Source organism: Bufo bufo, chromosome 9 (assembly GCF_905171765.1).
Source record: "Bufo bufo chromosome 9, aBufBuf1.1, whole genome shotgun sequence".
Taxonomy (NCBI): domain Eukaryota; kingdom Metazoa; phylum Chordata; class Amphibia; order Anura; family Bufonidae; genus Bufo; species Bufo bufo.
Genome location: NC_053397.1, coordinates 71860799 through 71885188, shown reverse-complemented (window position 1 = coordinate 71885188; position 24390 = coordinate 71860799). Strand labels below are relative to the sequence as shown.

Here is a 24390-nt window from a genome sequence, read left to right as displayed (position 1 = left end):
CCCACAGCGTAGCACTCGCCGCATGTCACTGGAGAGTGGCATTAGTCGAACATCCCTTCGGCGGATATTAGCTACTCACAAATGGCAGCCTTACAAACTCCAGCTACTACAGCATCTCAACGAGGATGACCCAGATCGACGCACTAAATTTGCAGAATGGGCAAAATAAAAATTCGAACAGGACCCTCAGTTTACGCAGAAGATTTTGTTCAGTGATGAGGCAAACTTTTATGTGAATGGTGAAGTTAACAAACAAAACCACTGCTATTGGTCTGACACTAACCCACATTGGATAGATCCCTCCAAGACTGTTGGAACAAAAAAATGTATGGTATGGTGTGGTATATGGGGTACAAAGATAGTGTGGCCATTCTTCATCAATGGAAACCTCAAGGCCACTGGATATATGAAATTGCTACATGAGTTTTTCCAGCAAGATGGTGCACCACCACATTATGGGTGTCAGGTCTGAGCATTCCTAGATGAACAGTTTCCTGGAAAGTGGATTGGTCGTCGTGGGCCAGTTGAATGGCCCCCAAGGTCTCCCGATCTGACCCCCTTAGACTTTTATCTTTGGGGTCATCTGAAGGCAATTGTCTATGCTGTGAAGATACGATATGTGCAGCACCTGAAACTACGGATACTGGAAGCCTGTGCTAGCATTTCTCATGCGGTGTTGCTATTAGTGTGTGAAGAGTGGAAGAAGAGGGTTGCATTGACAATCCAACACAATGGGCAGCACATTGAACACATTTTATAAGTGGTCAGAAACTTGTAAATAACTCATGAAAGAATAAAGTTACGTTAAAACCAAGCACACCATTGTTTTTCGTTTGAAATTCCCAATAGGTTTGATGTGTCACATGACCCTCTTCCTATTGAAAAAACAAAAGTTGGATTCAGAATGGCTGACTTCAAAATGGCCGCCATGGTCACCACCCATCTTGAAAAGTTTCCCCCCTCACATATACTAATGTGCCACAAACAGGAAGTTAATATCACCAACCATTTCCATTTTATTAAGGTGTATCCATATAAATGGCCCACCCTGTAGTACTATGCTCCACTGCCTGTAACATAACCAGCAAAAAACAAGTCAGACATCTATAGGGGGAAATGCGTCTTCTAAATCCAAAAACATACTTTTTTCTTATATAACCATGTATAAACATGAGGGTGGTGGGACTTCTAAGTAACCTGCTGAACAGCTGGGCATACACCTTGTAGTATTCTTCTTATATATTCCATTTATTCATAATAATCATATTTCTATAAGACAAATTCATTTAGAGGCAACATATGTATCCAGACTGAGCCTATTATAATGCATCTAATTATCAGAAAATCAGATAAGTCATTGATCGCTGCTCTGAAGATTTGTTCAGCCTCTGAAACATGTCATTAAGCCAACAAAGAAGCAATCACGGCACCACAAGATAAGAGCAGTCCTCCAAGGGTCCAAGTCTGTAAGAAAAAACAGGGTAAATATAAAAAATGTAGAATATATCCAACTAAAGACAGATTAACATCCCATTTCTCTTGGTATGCCTAACATCTAAAGCTCAAGAAGGTATCATATATGACAGCTATGGAAACTAATCACCATCTGTGCTTCTGCAATGTTATAATGGATGCAACATTTGGATGAGGCCATGTATTACAGAGTATACTAATATTAGTTTAATATGTAGGTAATAAGAGGATACTAAAGGAGGATACTATTTAGCAGATAGGAATTCAAAAAGCAAGGAATAAAATTGACTTACACGTTGGACTCCATTGTTGGACACACTTGGTTTGGAGGCAGCTGGCGTCTTGGCAGTGGATGAATTTTCCACTGTGGTACTGGAGGTGTTGTTAAAGGCAACATAGGTAATCTTTGCACTTAGCACATTCGTCCAGAAAACATATTCAGTTTGAACAACGGCTGCCCTATAACATGCATAAAATTTGTTTTCCAATTTGTTGGTTAATACTTAACAGCCAAATATTTTCATATTTCATATTGTACAGTTTATATGATTTGTTAGGCTACTTTCACACTCGTGTTTTGTGCGGATCCGTCAGAACGGATCCGTTTGTATTATCTTTAACATAGCCAAGACGGATCCGTCTTGAACACCATTGAAAGTCAATGGAGGATGCATTTGTTTTCTATTGTGCCAGATTGTGTCAGTGAAAACCGATCCGTCCCTATTGACTTACATTGTGTGCCAGGACGGATACGCTTGGCTCAGTTTCATCAGACGGACATCAAAACGCTGCAAGCAGCGTTTTGGTGTCCATCTCCAAAGCGGAATAGAGACTGAACTGATGCAAACTGATGCATTCTGACCGGATCCTTTTCCATTCAGAATGCGAACTGATCCGTTTTGGACCGCTTGTGAGAGCCCTGAACGGATCTCACAAACGGAAAGCCAAAACGCAAGTGTGAAAGTAGCCTTAGATATCAATATTTTTCATTGACAAGAGTATCTTACCTGATTTGAATATCTGCAGTACTGGAAGCTGGAGCAACCCAGGTAACCGCTATGTTGGGTTTTGCAGTGCTTGATGTGTGGCTTACTGAGCTCTGTAATTATAACACATGGATGTAATTAGCGCGAGAGCAGTTACATAACACATCAAGTGTGCTTGTGTATTGTGTAGAAGGTATGCAAATATGCTCTTAACAAGCTCTACCTCTAATGCCACCAGATGTAAGGCAGTTATCCTGTAAGTCAATGTTCAATATTTTAATTAAGCCATGAGACATGCCTTGGATAATAAATAAGCCAGCATCTCATCTGCAGACAGCTGTTTTGGGTTGATTGCCCCTCATCAGTGCAGAGCAGATAGTACTGGCTTAACTGGGTGAGAGGCCTAAATCAGGATTTGGGGGAAACTATATTTCCTTACGGAGAGCGCCTTAATCAGTTTGAGGAGATTCCTAGGCCATACATGCTCCTCTGGAATTCTAGGAAGAAAGGGATGCACATGAGCTCCTAGCAAGCTCAGCCTCTGATGCCACCAGATATAAGGTATCTATCCTTTAAGTTAATGTCCAACTTTTTTCCTCACGCCGATTAATTTGCTCTCTATAATGTGTGTTGTGTAGTCACATACAGTGAAACCTCTCTGAGACAACCACCCACAATGAAAATGGTTTTAGATGCCAATATGCCTAAGGTGTAAGTAACTGAAAATCTGTCACAGAAAAACTGCTCTAGATAAAAGGGTAGTTTTCTGAAACACTTAGGGAGAGAATTCATCATTGCACCTTGCACCAGTTTTGTGGTATCAAAAAGTCAAAACATTTACCGTAATGTGCTATAAAAATGTGTAACTTTTTTGCCTAGCAGGAGGGGACATGGTCTCCTGTGGACCAACAGATATACTAAACCAAACACAATGCAGCAGCACTCTGTAAACATTGATTAATGCTATATTCACTATATGAACCAATATAATTTGTGCCAGAAATGGGTGCAAATCTATGGAAATCTGTGATTCTTAATAAAATTTGTCATATCTTACTCCAGTGCACTTTGGACTAAGATCAGCGTATGAAATGGGCGTCTTATTAATTCTCCTGCAGTCTTTTGGAGGTTTTTCTTAATTGGTCCAGGCAGCCAATGATTATATAGGAGGTGTCTCAGACTCCCTGTAGACACTGTAGCTAAAGTTCAGTCTCCACCACCCAGCACCCCTTCCAATCAGCTGTTCTGCAGTAGCTTTAGCAGTTGAGCATGGCGCCGTAACCACACAGCTCTGTCCATTTCTGGTTACTGCAGTGCTGCTCCCATTAAAGTGAATGGGGACAGTGCTGCAGTTAACCGTTCCATCCACTACAGAAATGGAAGGAGCTGTTCAGTTCCAGCACTGACTTCTGGTGCAAGATCAACTACTGCTGGACAGCAGATGGGCAGATTTGTGGGGGTGTTGATTCCCTTCCAATCAGATATTGATGGCCTTTACTTCAATTATTGGAAGTACTAACTAGAGACCCACACCCACTGCACTCAGGGTACATTAAATGTCATATGAATTGATTATGTATAGAGTTAATATATTTTAGCCCATTTGTTCGAAAGTGTGGGTAGAGAGAGAAGACAGTAACATTAAGACAATCTTTGATAATATATAGGATACACCTCTCTACAAGTTCTTTTTTATTATTCACCATATTTTAATGTGGCAAAGTGATTTGTGTCCAATGGACAAGGAAAATAAACAGTATATAAACTTTTCTACATTATACTTACTGCAGCAGAAGTACAAGTCAGGGTTTGAGTATTAGAATTGGTGGTCACAAAGGAGCCCACAGGAGTAGTAGAACTTTCAGAACGTGCCTGGATCAGAAAACCTTTGAACTGAGTGGCACTGCTGCTGAGCGTGACTGCAAATTGTATAAAACATTACAAGTTTAGGTGAGCTTTGACAATAAAATCATAACAGATTCAGTATACTGTATGTAAAGCTGGCCATACACATTAAAATGATATTGACCTTGCCAATTTCGATGGAACTGCCTGATCATCTAACATGTATGGGGGCCTCCCCCAAAGCAGATGTTTGGTGAGATAGGGATCAGGCTTTTCAATTTCAATATCTCAGATGCTTTTGCTCATGGGAAAAGAAAGCTACCACCAGAGGTGTCTGGCAGTGGCTTACTCCCATCTCCTGGTTTAGAACTTCTGCACATTTTTGTATGATGGTAGGGGATGGGAGAGAGAACTGTTAGCCAAAAAAAGCTTGTTTCGACTAACAAGTATCTCATGTGTTTAGAGCTGGGCAGCATCAATGCAATCATTGATTGTCAGAGATCTCTATACTATCTCTGTCAATGGTTAGTAACACCTTAGCCCTTCCTCAGGCTTCATATGTGCTTCCATTCAGATCTGATATATTTTGCTGTACAAACAGCAGACACTTCTCTTCTCTTTCCTATAATACCTAGGGGGCCTAGCTCTGTAATGCTCAGACCATTGACTTATCTCCATCAAATAGAACTACTGTTCCCTTCCCAATTTCAAAACGAGAACTTCCTGGGATACCAAAGAATCTCCATTGTTTGCTTTTGGATGGACATAATACGGTATATACCTGATATGGAATGGGTTGGCAATGTATCTATAGGTTTACTGGTGGAGACCACAAATAAGGTCTCAAGATATCCTTAAGGCAGTGATCTCCAACCTGTGACTCTCCAGCTTTTGCAAAACTACAATACCCAGCATGCCAGGCCTGCTTGTCAATGTGGTTTTACAACAGACAGAGAGCAACAGGTTGGAGATCACTGGCCTATAGGTTCCAATGTATGCAAAAAAAATTCTTAACTAATGTACTTACCTTGTATTTTTTCCCCAGCACTATAGGTATATTTATCCAGGGTTAAAGTGTATGGTGGGCTGGAAGTTTGGGCTTGAACACCATGCACTGGAGTCATTGTGACACAGGAAGATGTAACTTTCCCATCTGGATATGCATAAACATAGATTGGGAGACTTGCCATAAGTAGAACTGCAATAGTTTGTAGTGTAGGATCCATCTCTAGGGAAAGAAGAATCACTTCAAGGCTTTAGTAAAACTGTGCATAGAAAAGAGTAAAAATATTTTATTCTGGCATCAAAGGGATCTAATATGTACTTAATTAACAAGTACTGGAGGGTGGAGAAGCATTTGGGAAAAAGCCAAAATTAAATGTTAAGATAAAATCTACTCATACATAGAAACATAGAAACATAGAATGTGTCGGCAGATAAGAACCATTTGGCCCATCTAGTCTGCCCAATATACTGAATACTATGGATAGCCCCCGGCCCTATCTTATATGAAGGATGGCCTTATGCCTATCCCATGCATGCTTAAACCCCTTCACTGTATTTGCAGCTACCACTTCTGCAGGAAGGCTATTCCATGCATCCACTACTCTCTCAGTAAAGTAATACTTCCTTATATTACTTTTAAACCTTTGCCCCTCTAATTTAAAACTGTGTCCTCTTGTGGTAGTTTTTCTTCTTTTAAATATGCTCTCTTCCTTTACCGAGTTGATTCCCTTTATGTATTTAAAAGTTTCTATCATATCCCCTCTGTCTCTTCTTTCTTCCAAGCTATACATATTAAGGTCCTTTAACCTTTCCTGGTAAGTTTTATCCTGCAATCCATGTACTAGTTTAGTAGCTCTTCTCTGAACTCTCTCTAGAGTATCTATGTCCTTCTGGAGATATGGCCTCCAGTACTGCGCACAATACTCCAAGTGAGGTCTCACCAGTGTTCTGTACAGCGGCATAAGCACTTCACTCTTTCTACTGCTTATACCTCTCCCTATACATCCAAGCATTCTGCTGGCATTTCGTGCTGCTCTATTACATTGTCTTCCCACCTTTAAGTCTTCTGAAATAATTACTCCTAAATCCCTTTTCTCAGATACTGAGGTCAGGACTTAGTCAAATATTCTATATTCTGCCCTTGGGTTTTTACGCCCCAGGTGCATTATCTTGCACTTATCCACATTAAATTTCAGTTTCCAGAGTTCTGACCATTCTTCTAGTTTTCCTAAATCCTTTTCCATTTGGCGTTTCCCTCCAGGAACATCAACCCTGTTACATATCTTTGTGTCATCAGCAAAAAGACAAACCTTACCAGCGAGGCCTTTTGCAATATCACTTATGAAGATATTAAACAAAATCGGTCCCAGTACAGATCCCTGTGGAACCCCACTGGTAACATTACCTTGTTTTGAATGTTCTCCATTGACTACAACCCTCTGTTGTCTGTCACTCAGCCACTGCCTAATCCACTCAACAATATGGGAGTCCATGCTCAATGACTGCAGTTTATTGATAAGTCTTCTATGTGGGACAGTGTCAAAAGCCTTACTAAAATCTAGATATGCGATGTCTACTGCACCTCCACCGTCTATTATTTTATTCACCCAGTCAAAAAAATCTATAAGATTTGTTTGACATGATCTCCCTGAAGTAAACCCATGTTGTTTTTCATCTTGCAATCCATGGGATTTTAGATGTTCCACAATCCTATCCTTTAATAGGGTTTCCATTAATTTGCCTACTATTGATGTCAGACTCACTGGTCTATAGTTGCTCGATTCCTCCCTACTACCTTTCTTGTGAATGGGCACGACATTTGCCAATTTCCAATCTTCCGGGACGACTCCTGTTACTAATGATTGGTTAAATAAATCTGTTAACGGTTTTGCCAGCTCACCACTAAGCTCTTTTAATAATTTTGGGTGTATCTCATCAGGCCCCTGTGACTTATCTGTCTTCACCTTAGACAGCAAACTTAGAACATCTTCCTCTGTAAAGATACATGCATCAAACAATTTAATAGTCATTCTTTCTAGTGGAGGTCCTTCTCCTTTTTCTTTTGTAAAAACTGAACAGAAGTATTCATTAAGGCAGTCGGCTAGCCCTTTATTCTCTTCTACATACCTTCCGTCCTTTGTTTTTAATTTAGTTATTCCTTGTTTTAATTTCCTTTTTTCATTTATATATCTGAAGAATGTCTTATCCCCTTTTTTCATAGACTGAGCTAGTTTTTCTTCTGCCTGCGCTTTAGAAGTTCTTATAACTTGCTTGGCCTCTCTCTGCCTAATCTTGTAGATTTCCTTATCTTCATTGCTCTGGGTTTTTTTATAATTACAAAATGCTAGCTTTTTATTTTTAATGATTTGGGCCACTTCTGCTGAGTACCACATTGGTCTCCGCCTTTTTTTGCTTTTACTGACAAGTCTAATGCAATTTTCTGTTGCCTTCAATAATGCACCTTTTAAGTAGTCCCATTTCTCCTGGACTCCATGTAATCCGTTCCAGTCTGATAAGGACTCATTTATGACTAATTTCATTTTTGAAAAGTCTGTTTTTCTAAAATCTAAAACTTTTGTTTTTGTGTGGTAAGACTCTATACTCCTATAATTTTAGTCTTAATTCATAGAAACCTATGAAAGGAATATTCAACCATTTTCATACTTGTGCCCAGTTTATAAAAGAGCAAAATTTAGCAAAATGTTGTACCTTGAATACTGAGTAAAGTTTAAATTGATTAAAGTCGTGCTCCTATATAGTTATACTGTATATAGCTTCTCAAAATCTGGACACAGGGAGGCAAGAGGGTGGAATATCTTACATTGTGTGTATGCATCTGTAAGAAAGGAGCTGCAAACATTGGTCAACCCTGTGTCAATGATTTTGCATTTCCACACTTTAAAGGGAATCTGACATGAGGAAGAGCCTCCCTGTAGCGGCCTTCTATTAGCTGACCCACCCACCCGTCGCCAGATGTTTTCCTCCGCGCAATGGGGAGATGCAGCGGTAGACGTGTGGGCATCAGAATCGACAATCTCTGTGAGGGGCCCAGGCGTATGGGGAGGCATTTTAGGGGTTGGATAAACCCTTTAAGTCTGGTTTGCTTTCGGCACTAGGGACAGCAAACCCTGCCCAGCTGGACACTTGGAAGCTGTTTTCCTGCAGAATAAAATGACTCGACCAAAATTGAGGGAGGTGAAATTACTTTAAAAAATAGACCCATAGCTTACAGAGTAAATACGGATCCAGCAACGCTGCTCTGGTCTTTGTCACCAGACTTTGTTTAGTTGGCTGCAGCAATGATGTCTTGTTGACAACACATGACTTCTGCAGTCTAAAGCCCAGTGGAGAGGACCAGAACAGGAATTTCAGAAGATCATTATGGAATTTTCGCCACCTGCTTCCTTGGCTAAATTTTGTCTGATCTGAGAAAACCTCTTCAACAAACTTTAATTTTGTAATTCGAATACACATTACATAAATGTAGACTGGAGGCTGTATATATGTATTTTTTGATTAATTTAGTTTTTTTTTAAATAACAGCCTGTAACAGACAGTGAGTGTGAACCCACTGTGACAACAAACCAGCTTGACTTTGGGCTAAACCTAAGGGTGTTCTCCTGGCAGTTCCCTGGTTTTCACCCTTAGGCTAGGTTCCCACCTGAGCGTTTTACAGCGCGTTCCTACGCGCTTTAAAACGCTCAACAGGCAAAAACCAATGTTTCCCTATGGGCATGGTTCTCACCTGAGCGTTTTACAGCGCGTACAGAAGCGCTGTAAAACGCCCTACGCCCCAAGAAGTACAGGAGCTTCTTTGGGGCATATTGTTGCGCGTATTGTGGCAGTTTTTCATTGGATGCCTCTGTGGTTAATCACACAAACGTGCGTACTACGCGCGTTTCCAAAATACAAAAACGCCCCAAAATACGCCTCAAAAACGCCCGATAAATATCGAATACGCTCAGGTGTGAACCCAGCTTAATTCCTTCCTGTAGAGGGATCTGGACTTTGCTGCAAGGAACCAACCTGCTACCTTCTGGAGTAGACCTGGTGTAATTGACTGCCGACCTACAGGGGACAGAGACACTTGTGCGGAGGCCAAAGACATAGTCTGAATACAGTCCAAAGTGTGGGCAAGTTGAGTATTTATGTATTCCAGATAACAATTCCTAGGTCAGGGCAGCCTGAGTATGTGCATAATCCAGATAGCAATTCCAAGTTCGGGGCAGGTGGCAAGAAGTAGAAACGATAGTCAGGCAAGCTACAGTACACGGGTACTCAGACAAGAGATTGCACCTTTGCTGGTTAATAGACACTTGAAAACCTTAAAAGCTCTGGTGAGGGAGTGAACCCATAGCTCAGCTAAATAGGGAGGCTGATCAGCCCCTTATTTAGCAACTTGACAGGGGGCAAGAATAAAGGATTAACTCTCACAGTGCTGAAAGGAAGCTCAATAAACACTAGTCCCAATACACACAGGGAGAGTGGAGCGATGCCTGTCCCTGCTTGGGACAGGAAGACAGTGGCAAACAGACGGATATATTTCTTATAAAATGGAGCAGCCACAAAGATGTTTTCATTTTTGTTGGATAAATAAGGCCTTATCTGAAAATTCTCCATGTTGTCTCAGTCAGAGATCTTGTATTCCAATCTTAAGGAAATTAGCAATGATTTAATTTCTTTATTAGTATGTATTCTGATGTTCCTGGGAGAGAATCCTTCACGTCATTAATTATAGGAAATGTTTTCTAACAGTCTTACTATTGATTTCAGGATATTCTTCAGACTTGTAAGGTCTATGGTATAGATTAATGCAGTTCATATGGTCAAACAGAGAACATATTCAATCATTTGATCAAATGTGCTTGTAAAATTTTAGCTAACTAAGAATCATAAAGGGAGAGAGATTTACCAACCTTTGTGCTGCTGGAAGATGTGCCTAATTTATGACGAAGTGCAGGCTTCGTAAATTGGGCACATCCTCTGGCAGTCCAATGCGCCTAAACAGAAACCTGTGACAGCTTAGAGCTGCCGTAGATTTCTTACTTCTTTTGCACCAAGAATACTGGTGTAAATAAAGATAAATTTGTCTCAACTGTTGACCATGCCCCTTTCCTGTTTTGGCCACACCCTCATTTGGAAAAGTGGCGAGGCACTTGTGACTTTTTTCCCCAAAAAGTGGCATTTCATAATTCACAAACACACAGCTTGCAACATTTTAAAGACACTTTTCTGGTGCAAGGGAGATGACAAATTTCCCCCAAAGTGTAATGATAGACATAACTCTTCTTATTCATATTAATGTTTGGATGTTGTCATAAAACAGAACTTTTTTTCACCAATGAAGGATTGCAAAGTATACAAGAGGTCTAACTTCCCTTATGCATAATAATGTGCCGAGGTCATAATGTGAATGAATATTAATGTATCACTGATGTAATATATGAAACGCATTGATGTCTATCTACTGCAGTAGACCGCTGCATTTTAAGTATTTTAATTATATGCCTTCATCATGGGGTATAAGAAACTATTGTTTGAGAGAGACATTACAATTTACCATTTGATCATTCAACCATTTTATTGCCATTTCCTTTTTGCCATTTTACCAGTTTTCTAGAATTTTCAATCTACTCTGTATCCTGCTCTGTTTATCTTTAAGAAGGATTGTCTGAATTTATTTGAATTACACACAATCTCTAACCAATTGAAAGCTTATAGATCACAGACAGAGTTGAGCCTCTGTGTAGTCAACCCTACTGTTGTTTTGCTTCTTAAAGGTGATGTCTGAGATAATTAAAAATCTCATACAATCCCTCTAATTGCCTAAAATAACAATTGATGTAATTGGTAGTGGTTGTGTGTCATACAGTAAGAGTCAACAGTTTGGACACACCTATTCATTCCAGGTTTTTCCCTTTTTTTTTCTTTTCTACATTTTAGATTCATATGGAAGACATGGAAACTGTGAAGGAACACACGTGAAATCAAGTAGTAAACAAAAAACTTTGCACACTTTTGTAATTCTGCTTCATGAGGTAGAAAATTGGAATGTTTTTCATTTAACAGGTAAGTCTACTCAAGAGTTAATTTGTGGAATTTTTTGCCTTCATACTGTAGGTAGGATTGGATATACAGTTCCATGAAGTGTTCCATAAGTTTTGACCAGTACTGTATACTGGCATGCTACCCCTGCAGTTTGTAGACAAGCAGTGCTAGGAGGACCAGACCAGCGAGCACTGCACTGGAGAAAGGGATAAGCATAATATCATTTGTTATTTTAGTCAATTAGGTTTGTCTGAGATTTTTAATTATCTCAGACAAGTCCTATCAAAAATTAAAGTTACAGCAGTCGTCTCTATGTCAGGATATTCTTAGTCTATAGGCACTATATTATGAATCAGAACAACAGAAATGGTTAATGTGACATGTATAAGAACTGAGAGTAGTATAAATGATACTGGTTGAAAACTGGTTGACATCCCTGTCCTTAGTAAACCCATGCTGTCTATCACATATGATATTATAAGTTAAGCTTATTGATTTCACTCCTAACATACAAACTGATGCCACCTCCTTTTCTATTGGCCCTGTCTTTCCTAAAAAGTGTAAAACCTTTAAAATTATGAGCCCAGTCATGTGAAGAGTCCAGCAATGTCTCAGCCACACCAACTGTTCTTCCAGTTCAATGGACTCTAATCCCCCCTCACCCCTTCCTCCATACTGATAGGGAACCTGGATAGTGAGCTCCGTTAGAGACAACAGGTGACAATAATGTCTTTGAAGTGCTGCGGAATATGTCAGCCCTGTATAAGTGAGTAAAATTAACAAAAAAAATTATATTACTTTTTAGTTTATATTAGTTTTTTATTTGTTATATCAGAAGATAATGTGGCAAAAAATGTGACAACCGGAAAGACAGATCCGGAATTGCAATGCATTTGTGAGATGGATCCTCATCTGGATCCATCTCACAAATGCATCCATTTGCGTCCAGATTGCCGGCAACGGAACTGCCTGCCAGAATCCTGTGCCGCAAGTGTGAAAGTACCCTAACTAAAAAACTCATCAATCAATTTCTACAATTTCTACTCAGCTCTCTAGGACGTACCGTTTCTTAGATATTCCCAAAAATGACCTGCATTAGCCAATACAAGCCTGCAAGTCTTTCTCTTCATATCCCAACTGCCATACACACGGTCACATGCCCCTTATCAGCCAATAGAGGCTTGCAGTCTCCACATACATACAGTTTTACTCCAGGTTTCCATAACAACCCAGCCATTTTTCTTCACCTGCTGTAGGTCAGCTTTAGGCTAGGGCTACATGACAACATGTGTCGTGCAACAATAAGTTGCACGACACATAGGGCACAACTACACTGCTACATGTGTCGCGCGACATTGATGTCGCACCAATGTCGCGCAACAATTTTTATAATGATAGTCTATGATGTTGCACTGCAACATATGACATGCTGTGACGCGACAGTCGCAGAAAAATCTATCAGTCGCAGCATGTCACATGTCGCAGTGCGACACCATAGCCTATTATTATAAACATTGTTGAGACAAAATGTTGTCGTGTAGCCCTAGCATTAAAGGGGCAGGGCGCTGTGGAGATCACTGTTAAAGGGACGGGCACTGTGGAGGTCCCTGTTAAGGAGGTATTCACTGTGAATGTTACTGTTAAGGGGGCATAAAGGGGCAACTGTTATGGAGATCACTGTTAAGGCAGCTGGGTACTGTGAGGTCACTGTTAAGGCAGCTGGGAACTGTGAGGTCACTGTTAAGGGGGCGGGCCCCTGAGGAGGTCACTGTCAAGGGAGTGGGGTGCTGTGAAGGTCAAAGTTAAAGGGATGGGCTGCTGTGGAGGTCCCATTTTAAGGTGGAGGGGCACTGTGGGGGGTCAGTGTTAAGGGGTGGGAGACTGTGGAGTTCACTGTTAAAGGGGCGGGGTGCTGTAGAGGTCACTGTTATAGTGGATACTGTTGATATCTTTTAACCACCTCCGGACCGCCTAATGCAGATTCGCGTTCCGGAGGTGGCAGCGCTGCGCACAGTCACGCATATACGCGTCATCTCGCGAGACGCGAGATTTCGCTCAAAGCCAGCCCGCGCATGCGCATCGCGGGCCGGCAAAAGTTAAAGAACAAGTTCGTCATCAGCCTGCCAGCAACGATCATTGGCTGGCAGGCTGGCGATTTTCAAAAAATCCAATCACAAGTCATATAACAGATCATATTAGTAAATATGATCTGTTATATGGCTTCTCTGCTCCTCTGCTGGTCCTTTTCGTCGGTTGGATCCAGCAGAGGAACAGACATCACTGTGAGTACACCAAACACTTTACTGTAGCCCCATATCACCCCCCTGCACCCCAATTAACCCTTTGATCACCCCTTTGATCGCCCCTGTCAATCACTAATGAAAGGAAAAAAAGTGATCAGTGTAAACTGTCACTTTTTTTTTTTCACTAGTATTGGCTGTTAGGTTTTAGGGATAGTTTAGGCCCCTTGGTTAGGTAGTTTAGCGTGAGTTAGCGCCCAGCCCACCGCACCGCAGTCACTTATTCGCTGTTTAGCGTATCGCTAATCAGCATTTGTACTTTTATAGTATCTGTAAGTGATCAAAACTGATCACGGTCAGATCTATAATAGTATTAGTGTCACCTTAGCTCGCCCTCCACCCAAAACGCAGTGTTTGCCCGATCAGGCCTGATCGGTCTCCCACACGTGCGTTCACCCACGCCCGCCCCACCGCAGTGCACATTCATTTTACACGCACTGCGGCGATAAAAAAATCAGTTTTGATATTTTTTATCAACCGCAGCGGCCTCCGGTACTTCGCTAGCCTCCCCTTTGTAAGGCAGGCTTGCTTTTTTTCTTGGGTAGTCTCAGGGAATACCCCTAAATTTAGTAGTCCAAAATGTCAAACAGGGGGTATTCTTCTGAAGAGGCCTACAGGATTCTGACCCAGTCGGATGAGGAGTGGGAACCCTCATCTGACGAATCTAGCGGGTCAGAATATGAACCTGTGGAAAGCAGTGGCTCTCTGACCCAAAGTTCGGACGAGGAGGTGGAGGTCCCTGATAGAACCAGGCGTACCCGGCCCCGTGTCGCTAGACCACAGGTTATGCAGGATCCGCTTCAAGAGCAGCAGAGTGGGGCTGTCGCTGCCGGATCACGTGGTGAGGCATACACCAGCAGCGCAGCCCTCCCTGGACCTAGTACCAGCACTGCCGTACAACATGGTGACGTGGCGAGCACCAGAAGGGCAGTTGAAGCTGGTACGGTGGCACGTGCAGTAGTTACCCCGTCGCAGCCACCGCACAGACAGGCCCGTAGAGCCCCTAGAATCCCTGAGGTGCTGGCAAACCCTGATTGGCAGTCACCAACTTCAGCTGCACCATTAGTTCCCCCTTTCACCGCCCAGTCTGGAGTTCGGGTTGAGACGGCTCAAATCGGTTCGGCCCTGGGATTTTTTGAGCTGTTCTTGACTGCGGAGCTCTTGGACTTAGTCGTGGCAGAGACAAACCGGTATGCCACACAATTTATATCCGCCAACCCGGGAAGCTTTTATGCCCAGCCTTTCCGGTGGAAACCAGTCCAAGTTTCCGAACCTAAAATTTTTTTGGGCCTTCTCCTCAACATGGGTCTAACTAAAAAGCATGAATTGCGGTCATATTGGTCCACGAACCCGATTCATCACATGCCCATGTTCTCTGCTGCTATGTCCAGGGCACGATTTGAGGCCATCCTCCGTTTCCTGCATTTTAGCGACAACACCACCTCCCGTCCCAGAGGCCACCCAGCTTTTGACCGGCTCCACAAAATTCGGCCCCTCATAGACCATTTCAACCAGAAATTTGCAGATTTGTATACCCCCGAGCAAAACATCTGCGTAGACGAGTCCATAATACATTTTACCGGGCGCCTTGGCTTCAAACAATACATCCCAAGCAAGCGTGCCCGGTATGGGGTCAAATTGTATAAGCTCTGTGAAAGGGCCACAGGCTATACCCACAAATTTCGGATCTATGAGGGAAAAGATCAGACCCTGGAGCCGGTCGGTTGCCCTGACTACCTGGGGAGCAGTGGGAAGACAGTCTGGGACTTGGTGTCACCCTTATTCGGCAAGGGGTACCATCTTTATGTGGACAATTTTTACACAAGTGTGGCCCTCTTTAGGCATTTGTTTCTAGAACGGATTTGCGCCTGTGGCACCGCGCGAACTAGTCGCGTGGGCTTCCCCCAACGGCTCGTTACCACCCGTCTTGCAAGGGGGGAGAGGGCTGCCTTGTGTAACGAAGAACTGCTCGCGATGAAATGGAGAGACAAGCGTGATGTTTACATGCTCTCCTCCATTCACGCAGACACGACAATCCAAATTGAGCGAGCAACCCGTGTCATTGAAAAGCCCCTCTGTGTCGACGACTATAATGCGCTCATGGGAGGGGTGGACTTCAATGACCAGATGTTGTCTCCGTATTTAGTTTCCCGCAGAACCAGACGCTGGTATAAGAAGGTGTCTGTATATTTAATTCAATTGGCGCTGTATAATAGTTTTGTTCTCTACAGTAAGGCTGGGAAAACAGGATCCTTCCTCAAATTCCAGGAAGAGATCATCGAGAACCTCCTGTATCCAGGAGGTTCCGTGGCCCCATCCACCAGTGTAGTTAGCCGTCTACACGAGCGACATTTCCCCAGTGTCGTTCCTGGTACCTCAACCCAACCGTCACCCCGAAAAAGATGTTGTGTCTGTAGCAGGAGTGGAATAAGGCGTGACACCCGCTATTTCTGTCCTGACTGTCCTGACCACCCTGCCCTATGCTTTGGTGAGTGTTTCCGGAAGTACCACACACAGGTACACCTAGCATACGGATTGCATCTCACAGGACAGGCACACAGGGCTATTAGGGCCCTTTTACTCACAGCTGCTGCAAACCTCTCCTTTCACCTGGGATAAAGTGCATAACGTACTTCGCCACATCTTTGGGCGATTTGCGCTTTGCACATTGTCCCATGGGGAAGGAGAGGTTTGTTCTACACTGCGTGCAGAATTATTAGGCAAATGAGTATTTGGACCACATCATTCTCTTTATGCATGATGTCTTACTCCAAGCTGTATAGGCTCGAAAGCCTACTACCAATTAAGCATATTAGGTGATGTGCATCTCTGTAATGAGAAGGGGTGTGGTCTAATGACATCAACACCCTATATTAGGTGTGCATAATTATTAGGCAACTTCCTTTCCTTTGGCAAAATGGGTCAAAAGAAGGACTTGACAGGCTCAGAAAAGTAAAAAATAGTGAGATATCTTGCAGAGGGATGCAGCACTCTTAAAATTGCAAAGCTTCTGAAGCGTGATCATCGAACAATCAAGCGTTTTATTCAAAATAGTCAACAGGGTCGCAAGAAGCATGTGGAAAAACCAAGGCGCAAAATAACTGCCCATGAACTGAGAAAAGTCAAGCGTGCAGCTGCCAAGATGCCACTTGCCACCAGTTTGGCCATATTTCAGAGCTGCAACATCACTGGAGTGCCCAAAAGCACAAGGTGTGCAATACTCAGAGACATGGCCAAGGTAAGAAAGGCTGAAAGACGACCACCACTGAACAAGACACACAAGCTGAAACGTCAAGACTGGGCCAAGAAATATCTCAAGACTGATTTTTTGAAGGTTTTATGGACTGATGAAATGAGAGTGAGTCTTGATGGGCCAGATGGATGGGCCCGTGGCTGGATTGGTAAAGGGCATAGAGCTCCAGTCCGACTCAGACGCCAGCAAGGTGGAGGTGGAGTACTGGTTTGGGCTGGTATCATCAAAGATGAGCTTGTGGGGCCTTTTCGGGTTGAGGATGGAGTCAAGCTCAACTCCCAGTCCTACTGCCAGTTTCTGGAAGACACCTTCTTCAAGCAGTGGTACAGGAAGAAGTCTGCATTCTTCAAGAAAAACATGATTTTCATGCAGGACAATGCTCCATCACACGCGTCCAAGTACTCCACAGCGTGGCTGGCAAGAAAGGGTATAAAAGAAGAAAATCTAATGACATGGCCTCCTTGTTCACCTGATCTGAACCCCATTGAGAACCTGTGGTCCATCATCAAATGTGAGATTTACAAGGAGGGAAAACAGTACACCTCTCTGAACAGTGTCTGGGAGGCTGTGGTTGCTGCTGCACGCAATGTTGATGGTGAACAGATCAAAACACTGACAGAATCCATGGATGGCAGGCTTTTGAGTGTCCTTGCAAAGGTGGCTATATTGGTCACTGATTTGTTTTTGTTTTGTTTTTGAATGTCAGAAATGTATATTTGTGAATGTTGAGATGTTATATTGGTTTCACTGGTAAAAATAAATAATTGAAATGGGTATATATTTGTTTTTTGTTAAGTTGCCTAATAATTATGCACAGTAATAGTCACCTGCACACACAGATATCCCCCTAAAATAGCTAAAACTAAAAACAAACTAAAAACTACTTCCAAAAATATTCAGCTTTGATATTAATGAGTTTTTTGGGTTCATTGAGAACATGGTTGTTGTTCAATAATAAAATTAATCCTCAAAAATACAACTTGCCTAATAATTCTGCACTCCCTGTATAAAGGTAAAAAAAACTAAACAAAAAAAAAAATACCGGTAAGTAAAAAAGTTAACGTTCAGTTAAAAAAGTTAAAAAAAGTTTAATATGTTCTGTTCAAAAGTTAATAAATTTATTGCGTTGCTGCCTGGTTTTTTCTTTTTTGTTTTGTTTTTTTTACCTTCCAGGTGGACCAACCGATCGACTAGCTGCAGCACTGATGTGCATTCGGACAGAAGCATTGCGCTGCTGTCAGATTACACGCAAGTCGGTGTATGCGGCGCTGCAAGACGAGATTTCTCCTCTGCAGTAAAAGATACGTTTGCCGAGTCATATGAGCTGAGGAGGTGGCGGTGTTCATATACTTTGGCAAACACTTTGTATATATAAAAAAAAAAATCCCGGCAATGATTTATTCATCCACATCGATTGATGTGAATGGAGAAATCTGGTTTGCCAGGGCATACGAGCTAAGTGGGTATGGATGTTGGGCAGAGCTCCTATGTCCTGGCAGACGCCTTTCCCCTCCTTTTTCTTTTTTTGGCAGAGATTTTTTCATCCACATTGATCGATGCGAATGAAGAAATCTGTGCCGTTCATTTTTTTCTTTCAGCCCAGAGGCTGAACGGAAAAAAAAAATCTCATTACCTGTATGCTCAATATAAGGAGAATAGCAGAAACTCCTAATGCTGGGCATACATGTAATGATTGCGGAGACCCTCAAATGCCAGGGCAGTACAAACACCCCACAAATAACACCATTTTGGAAAGAAGACACCCCAAGGTATTCGCTGAGGGGCATATTGAGTCCATGAAAGATTGAAATTTTTGTCCCAAGTTAGCGGAAAGGGAGACTTTGTGAGAAAAAAATCAAAAAAATCAATTTCCGCTAACTTGTGCCAAAATTTTTTTTTTTCTTGAGAACTCGCCATGCCCCTCATTGAATACTTTGGGGTGTCTTCTTTCCAAAATGGGGTCACATGTGGGGTATTTATACTGCCCTGGCATTTTAGGGGCCCCAAAGCGTGAGAAAAAGTCTGGTATCCAAATGTCTAAAAATGCCTTCCTAAAAGGAATTTGGGCACCTTTGCCCCCCTAGGCTGCAAAAAAGTGTCACACATGTGGTATCTCCGTATTCAGGAGAAGTTGGGGAATGTGTTTTGGGGTGTCATTTTACATATACCCATGCTGGGTGAGATAAATATCTTGGTCAAATGCCAACTTTGTATAAAAAAATGGGAAAAGTTGTCTTTTGCCAAGATATTTCCCAACAGGATGGGGACTACTGCTGGTTTTTGCAACAGGAAAATATGACCGTTCACAAACGCAAAAACAGATGCCTGAAACACTTTTAACAGTACTGGGCCTTGCTCAAGTAAGACTTTTAAACTGAAAAACAAGACTTTTTGAAATTTTGTTTTTCCATTACATTTTCATACACTGTTTACTAGGCAAAATTTGATGTAGATCAGATAATTGTTGGAGTAAAACTCGTTCTGTTCAAAATTATTCAAAGCTTTACAAGTGCTTAATTCATTTAGGCATACTGGTGTAATAAACCATCTCTGCTTTCCTTGTAGGGAGTCCTCCTGACAGCTGGCTCCAGTTTCCTGCAGCTGTACATAGTACCATGCAAATGCAGACTTTGCTATGAGGTTTAGAAAAGTCTTTGCAGGAATCATATAAGGACCACCCGGACATTTTACACTTAGTTTAGCTTATTAGATTAACATAATTAAAACTATTTAATAATATAAATTTTATTATGTCATGTATCTTACTTTCAGAAAAATGTGAAATTATTTGCTCAAAATCTAAAACAAGGCAGCTTATGTCATGAAGAATAACCCTTAAATTATGTCAGCAAATATAATACAATCAAGCATGTTATCTCCCTTCTAACCTTAGGGAATGTATCCTCCGAAAGTGATTGATTTTAAGATTTTTATGCAAAACATAATAATTTTTTTTTGTCATTTTTGAAAATATTCCATGTCCCTATCTTTATTTAAAAATAATTCTAAAATCATGCAGTTTTTACACTAGCCTCTAGAGATGAGAGAAGTTCTTGAAAATTCGATTTGGCTGCTGTGCTAAATTTTACAAATAAATTTGCTTTGTGATGAATTACTACGTAGCTCGCCATCATTGTATGCCTAAGAGGCCGCGTTCATCGCTAATTGCGGCATCTGACATTAATATTAAGGTCTATAATAAAAAATAATAATAAAATCATACTTACCTCATCCATTTGACCACGAAAAGCCCGCTGCCATCTTGATTGAACATCCAGAGCTAAATCTCAGGCAGCGCGTGATGGCATCATTACGTTGGCCGGCGTGGTGAGATTTCGAGCAGGATATTCAATTAAGATGGTGGAGGGCTGTTCGTGTTCAAACAGTTAAAGTATGAATTTTCCCTGAAATTCGGATTGAAGTCCACTTTGGACAGTTGGATTTGCTCAACACTTCTAGCCACCAGGACTATGTCAAGACTTTATGTTCTTTGAGAGCAGCCACATTGGTCATAGACAATAGACAGGAGGGGACCCACTGACTTCTATGGGAGAGTATTCTAGGCATTCTCTGTGACCTGTGCAGAGGTCAGGGGGAAGTAGATAAGCAGTGATATCTCCTATTGTGAAAGGTGGGTCCTGTGTGATCTATACAAAGGTGATATGTGTCACTGTAATCCTGCCCATAATCATAATGAAATAGCTATTCAATTACCTGTACAAAGCAGGAACTCTCCACATATTAGGATTAGTGGTCAGTGTGAAAAGTGCACAATAATATATTTTTTTAAAATATAGATAATAACATGGAAAATAAAACAAAAATCTCCAACAATTCCCCCAAAAATTTTGTACATAATAAAATGATTTATACAGGTCATTTTATGTGATGACACATTCACATTCTCTTTAAAGAGAAATTGTCATCACTCCCGACATGTGTGATTTAACAACTACTTACACCCACCTTGTAAAAACAATTTTGGAGGATCTATTCTTATGGAAACCAGACTAGCTGCATAGTTGTAATGAATAGACCGGCACTCCGTAATTTCTTTGCAAATGACTTCTTTATTCGTCACACATATGTGACGCGCGTTTCGGCACAGACATGTGCCTTTGTCAAACAACAGGTGATAGTAGCTCATTCCCACAAGTAAAACAAACCTTTTAAATAACCCGCCCCCTGATCACATGACTAGTCACATAATTGTGACTGAAGGCAATCCGCCCCCTAGTCACATGACTGGTCACATGATTGTGACATCATATTGCTACGTTCCACAGATTGATTTCAGATGAAGCTGTTCAGTGTATATTCCTTGTTTAAACCCTTGGGGGCAAGTGTCTCAAGCCGGTGGATCCAATATGCTTCACGTTGGTGGAGCATCTGAATCCGATTCCCTCCACGTCGAGGTAGGGTCACTTCCTCTATAATTTGGAAACGCAATTGTGAGATGCGATGATTTTTCTCAATAAAATGTTGAGGGATGGGCAACAAAGTATTCTCTTTCCTAATTGTAGATTTATGTTTCCCCACTCGGTCTTTTATGCGCATTGTGTTCTCTCCAACATAACACAACCCACAAGGACATTTTAATAGATAAATAACAAAGCTACTGTCACATGTAAAGTGACCCCGGACTGGAATTTGTTGTCCTGTGTGTGGGTGTGATATGTTGGAGCCCTTAATGACGCTTGAGCAGTGGACGCAGTTTAGACAGGGAAATGTTCCCCTCCTGACTGCAGAAAGAGTGAGCTGTCGGGAAGATGTCCTGTCACTACCTATGTCAGCCCGGATGATCCTGTCTCTGATATTCTTATTTAGTTTATAGCACAGCATAGGTAATTCCCTAAATTCCTGGATTGTGGGATATGCTCTCTGCAGGATATTCCAGTGTTTATTAACCACTGCTTTTACTCGATCCATCCAGGGATGGTAATTTACTACCAATGGTACTCTCTGTCCTTTCTCTATCTTTTTTTGTTGTTCTGTAGGATTTTCTACCTTATTCCTCTGTTCCTGTAACAGCTGGGAGGGGTAGCCTCTCTCTGTAAATTTTTGTGTCATTTCCTGCATCCTAAGATTACGTGTGTCTGAATCCATTACAATTTTAGCCACTCTTTAGCTGCATAGTTGTCACATATAAGATTTCTGTGACGCGCGTTTCGGCTCACAATCCGAGCCTTTCTCAAACAGATCAGATATAGATCAGATATGACATACAAACGGTATAACATACACGATTTAAATAGACCGCCAAGGCGGAAGTGACATCAGGTAACCATAGTGATACACTAAACAAAGGAAACAGAAACACGTGAAAGAACAGCCCAACTGCAGCAGCATCATTCAAAACAATATTACTATGTCATCTATGGAATTCTCCAACAATCGGAATAATTTCAAGATCAAATTATGCGGTTGGGGGTTCATCACGTTTTCTGAAAAGATAAAGAAAAAACAGGTAATTACGAAAGATCACATAGACGGAGCTTGGAGATTACAGGAAGCTATTGAGATCATACTCCCGGTTCAAACCCATGGGTTCAAGTGTCTGCAGTACGTGAATCCAATAGGATTCACGTTTTTTTAACATTTTAATCCTGTTACCTCCTCTGTTCGATGATCAAGATAGGGTTAATGTAGAGGATACTTGTCTCAAGTTGAAGGATTTTGGCCCAAGAGTAAAAAGTAGCTTTCAGCCACCTAAGTGTTACCATCCTGTGGAAACATTTGCTTCATTGGTTCAACGTGATATTTCTCATGCATTACAGGAGGTGAGACAATGTGGCTTTCATTTAAGTCACAATCTCTCACGTCCAGAAAGACAGGCAATTGAAGATCTGATACAGGACAGCAGTTTAATCTTTAAACCCGCTGATAAAGGAGGTGCCCTTGTCTTGATGGACAAGGAATATTATATTAAGGAGATCTTAGATCAACTAGCCAATACTGATGTATATCGGCCATTAAAAGGGGACCCGGTATTTATTATTAAAAATAAGCTTTGTACTTTGGTGGATACTTTTGTATCCAATCAAACTATTGACCCCAAACTGGGGGAATACTTGATTAATCATCATCCTGTAACGCCAGTGTTTTATACACTCCCCAAAGTGCATAAATCCCTTAGTGCACCGCCTGGCCGCCCTATTGTGGCTTTGACCGACTCTATTTTATCGCCACCCGCGATTCCTCTCACTAAAAACATGCCATCTTTTCTGCTGGACACTAATCAGTTCTTACATGAGGTTGGAAACCTGGCATTACAGGATGATGATTTACTGGCTACTTTTGATGTGTGTTCCTTATACACTTTCATTATTCACTCTAAGGGTATACGGGCCGTAGAGTGGTTGTTGTCCTTTTCCTCTCACACAGATCGTGAGAAACATTTTTTCTTATGTTTACTTGAGATCATTTTAAATGAAAACTATTTTTTGTTTCAAGATACGTACTATCAGCAGTGCTGTGGGACCGCGATGGGCTCGAATGTCGCACCGCCATACGCAAATGCTTATATGTCATGGTTTGAAGATAAGTATATTTACAATAATGATCTGTTTAAACTCCATTGTATCTTTGGCGAAGATTAGTTGATGACATGTTTTGCGTGTGGCGGGACGGCATTCGATCCCTTCGTGATTTTTCAGATTATTTAAACTCCGTATGGCCTGAACTCCAATTTACGCTGCACTTTGATATCCATGAGATCAATTTCTTGGATACCCTTGTGATTAAAGGTGAGAATGGAGCAGTGGAGACTGATCTATACATTAAGAGTACTAGAATAATCTCCTCCATTATTCTAGTAATCATCCACTTACAGTCAAAAAAGCACTGCCTCATTATCAATTTCAGAGGGTTCGTAGGAATGTTTCTGGTGCAGGGGTTAAGGAAAACCGTTTGAATGAAATGTTCGCTAGATTTGTGAATCGAGGGTATCCCACTTCACTGCTGAATAGTGAGAGGAACAAGGTCACTTCTTTGGTTCCTACAACACAAAAAAAGTCACGCATACCATTTGTTGCTAAATACCACCCATGGGTTAATAAATGCAGGCACATTTTTAATCGACACTGGAATATTTTATCCAGGGCATACCCCTCTGTGGAGGAGTTCAAGAGTCCTCCCTTAATCTGTTATAAGCGCAATAAAAATATTCGCGACATGGTGGTAAGGGCAGACATGGGTAGCGGTTTAATTGAGAAGCGACAACATACCTTATCCACTCCAAGAAAGGGTACATTTCCCTGCTTGGGATGCATACATTGCTCGAGTGTGATTAGAGGGGAATATTTCTCACATCCCCATACGGGTAAGCAATTTCCTGTTAAGGGGTTTTTCACATGTAATAGCAACTATATAGTATATCTATTAAAAAGTCAGTGTGGACTCCTATACATAGGAGAGACTTCCATGCGGATGAAGGATCGCTTCTCTAAACACAAGTCAACCATACGAAAAAAGAATCTGC

The 24390-nt window shown here is 41.6% G+C and overlaps 1 protein-coding gene across 2 annotated transcripts in view; it reads right to left on the bottom strand.

The window, feature by feature from the left end:
• Positions 1 to 1116: 1116 nt before the first annotated feature.
• The window catches only part of LOC120978910 (putative ferric-chelate reductase 1), a 34247-nt gene continuing 10973 nt past the window's right edge, over positions 1117 to 24390 (bottom strand). The window contains exons 2-6 of one of the 2 annotated variants that reach the window (XM_040407332.1): positions 5332 to 5532; positions 4245 to 4378; positions 2481 to 2572; positions 1767 to 1932; positions 1117 to 1464 (exon numbers count right to left, since the gene is read on the bottom strand). In XM_040407332.1, coding sequence (XP_040263266.1) covers positions 1402 to 1464; positions 1767 to 1932; positions 2481 to 2572; positions 4245 to 4378; positions 5332 to 5530 — 654 coding nt within the window. In that variant the 5' untranslated portion in view covers positions 5531 to 5532 and the 3' untranslated portion in view covers positions 1117 to 1401. Of the gene's footprint in view, positions 1465 to 1766; positions 1933 to 2480; positions 2573 to 4244; positions 4379 to 5331; positions 5570 to 24390 lie in introns of both variants that reach the window. The other variant, XM_040407334.1, reaches the window with a different exon arrangement.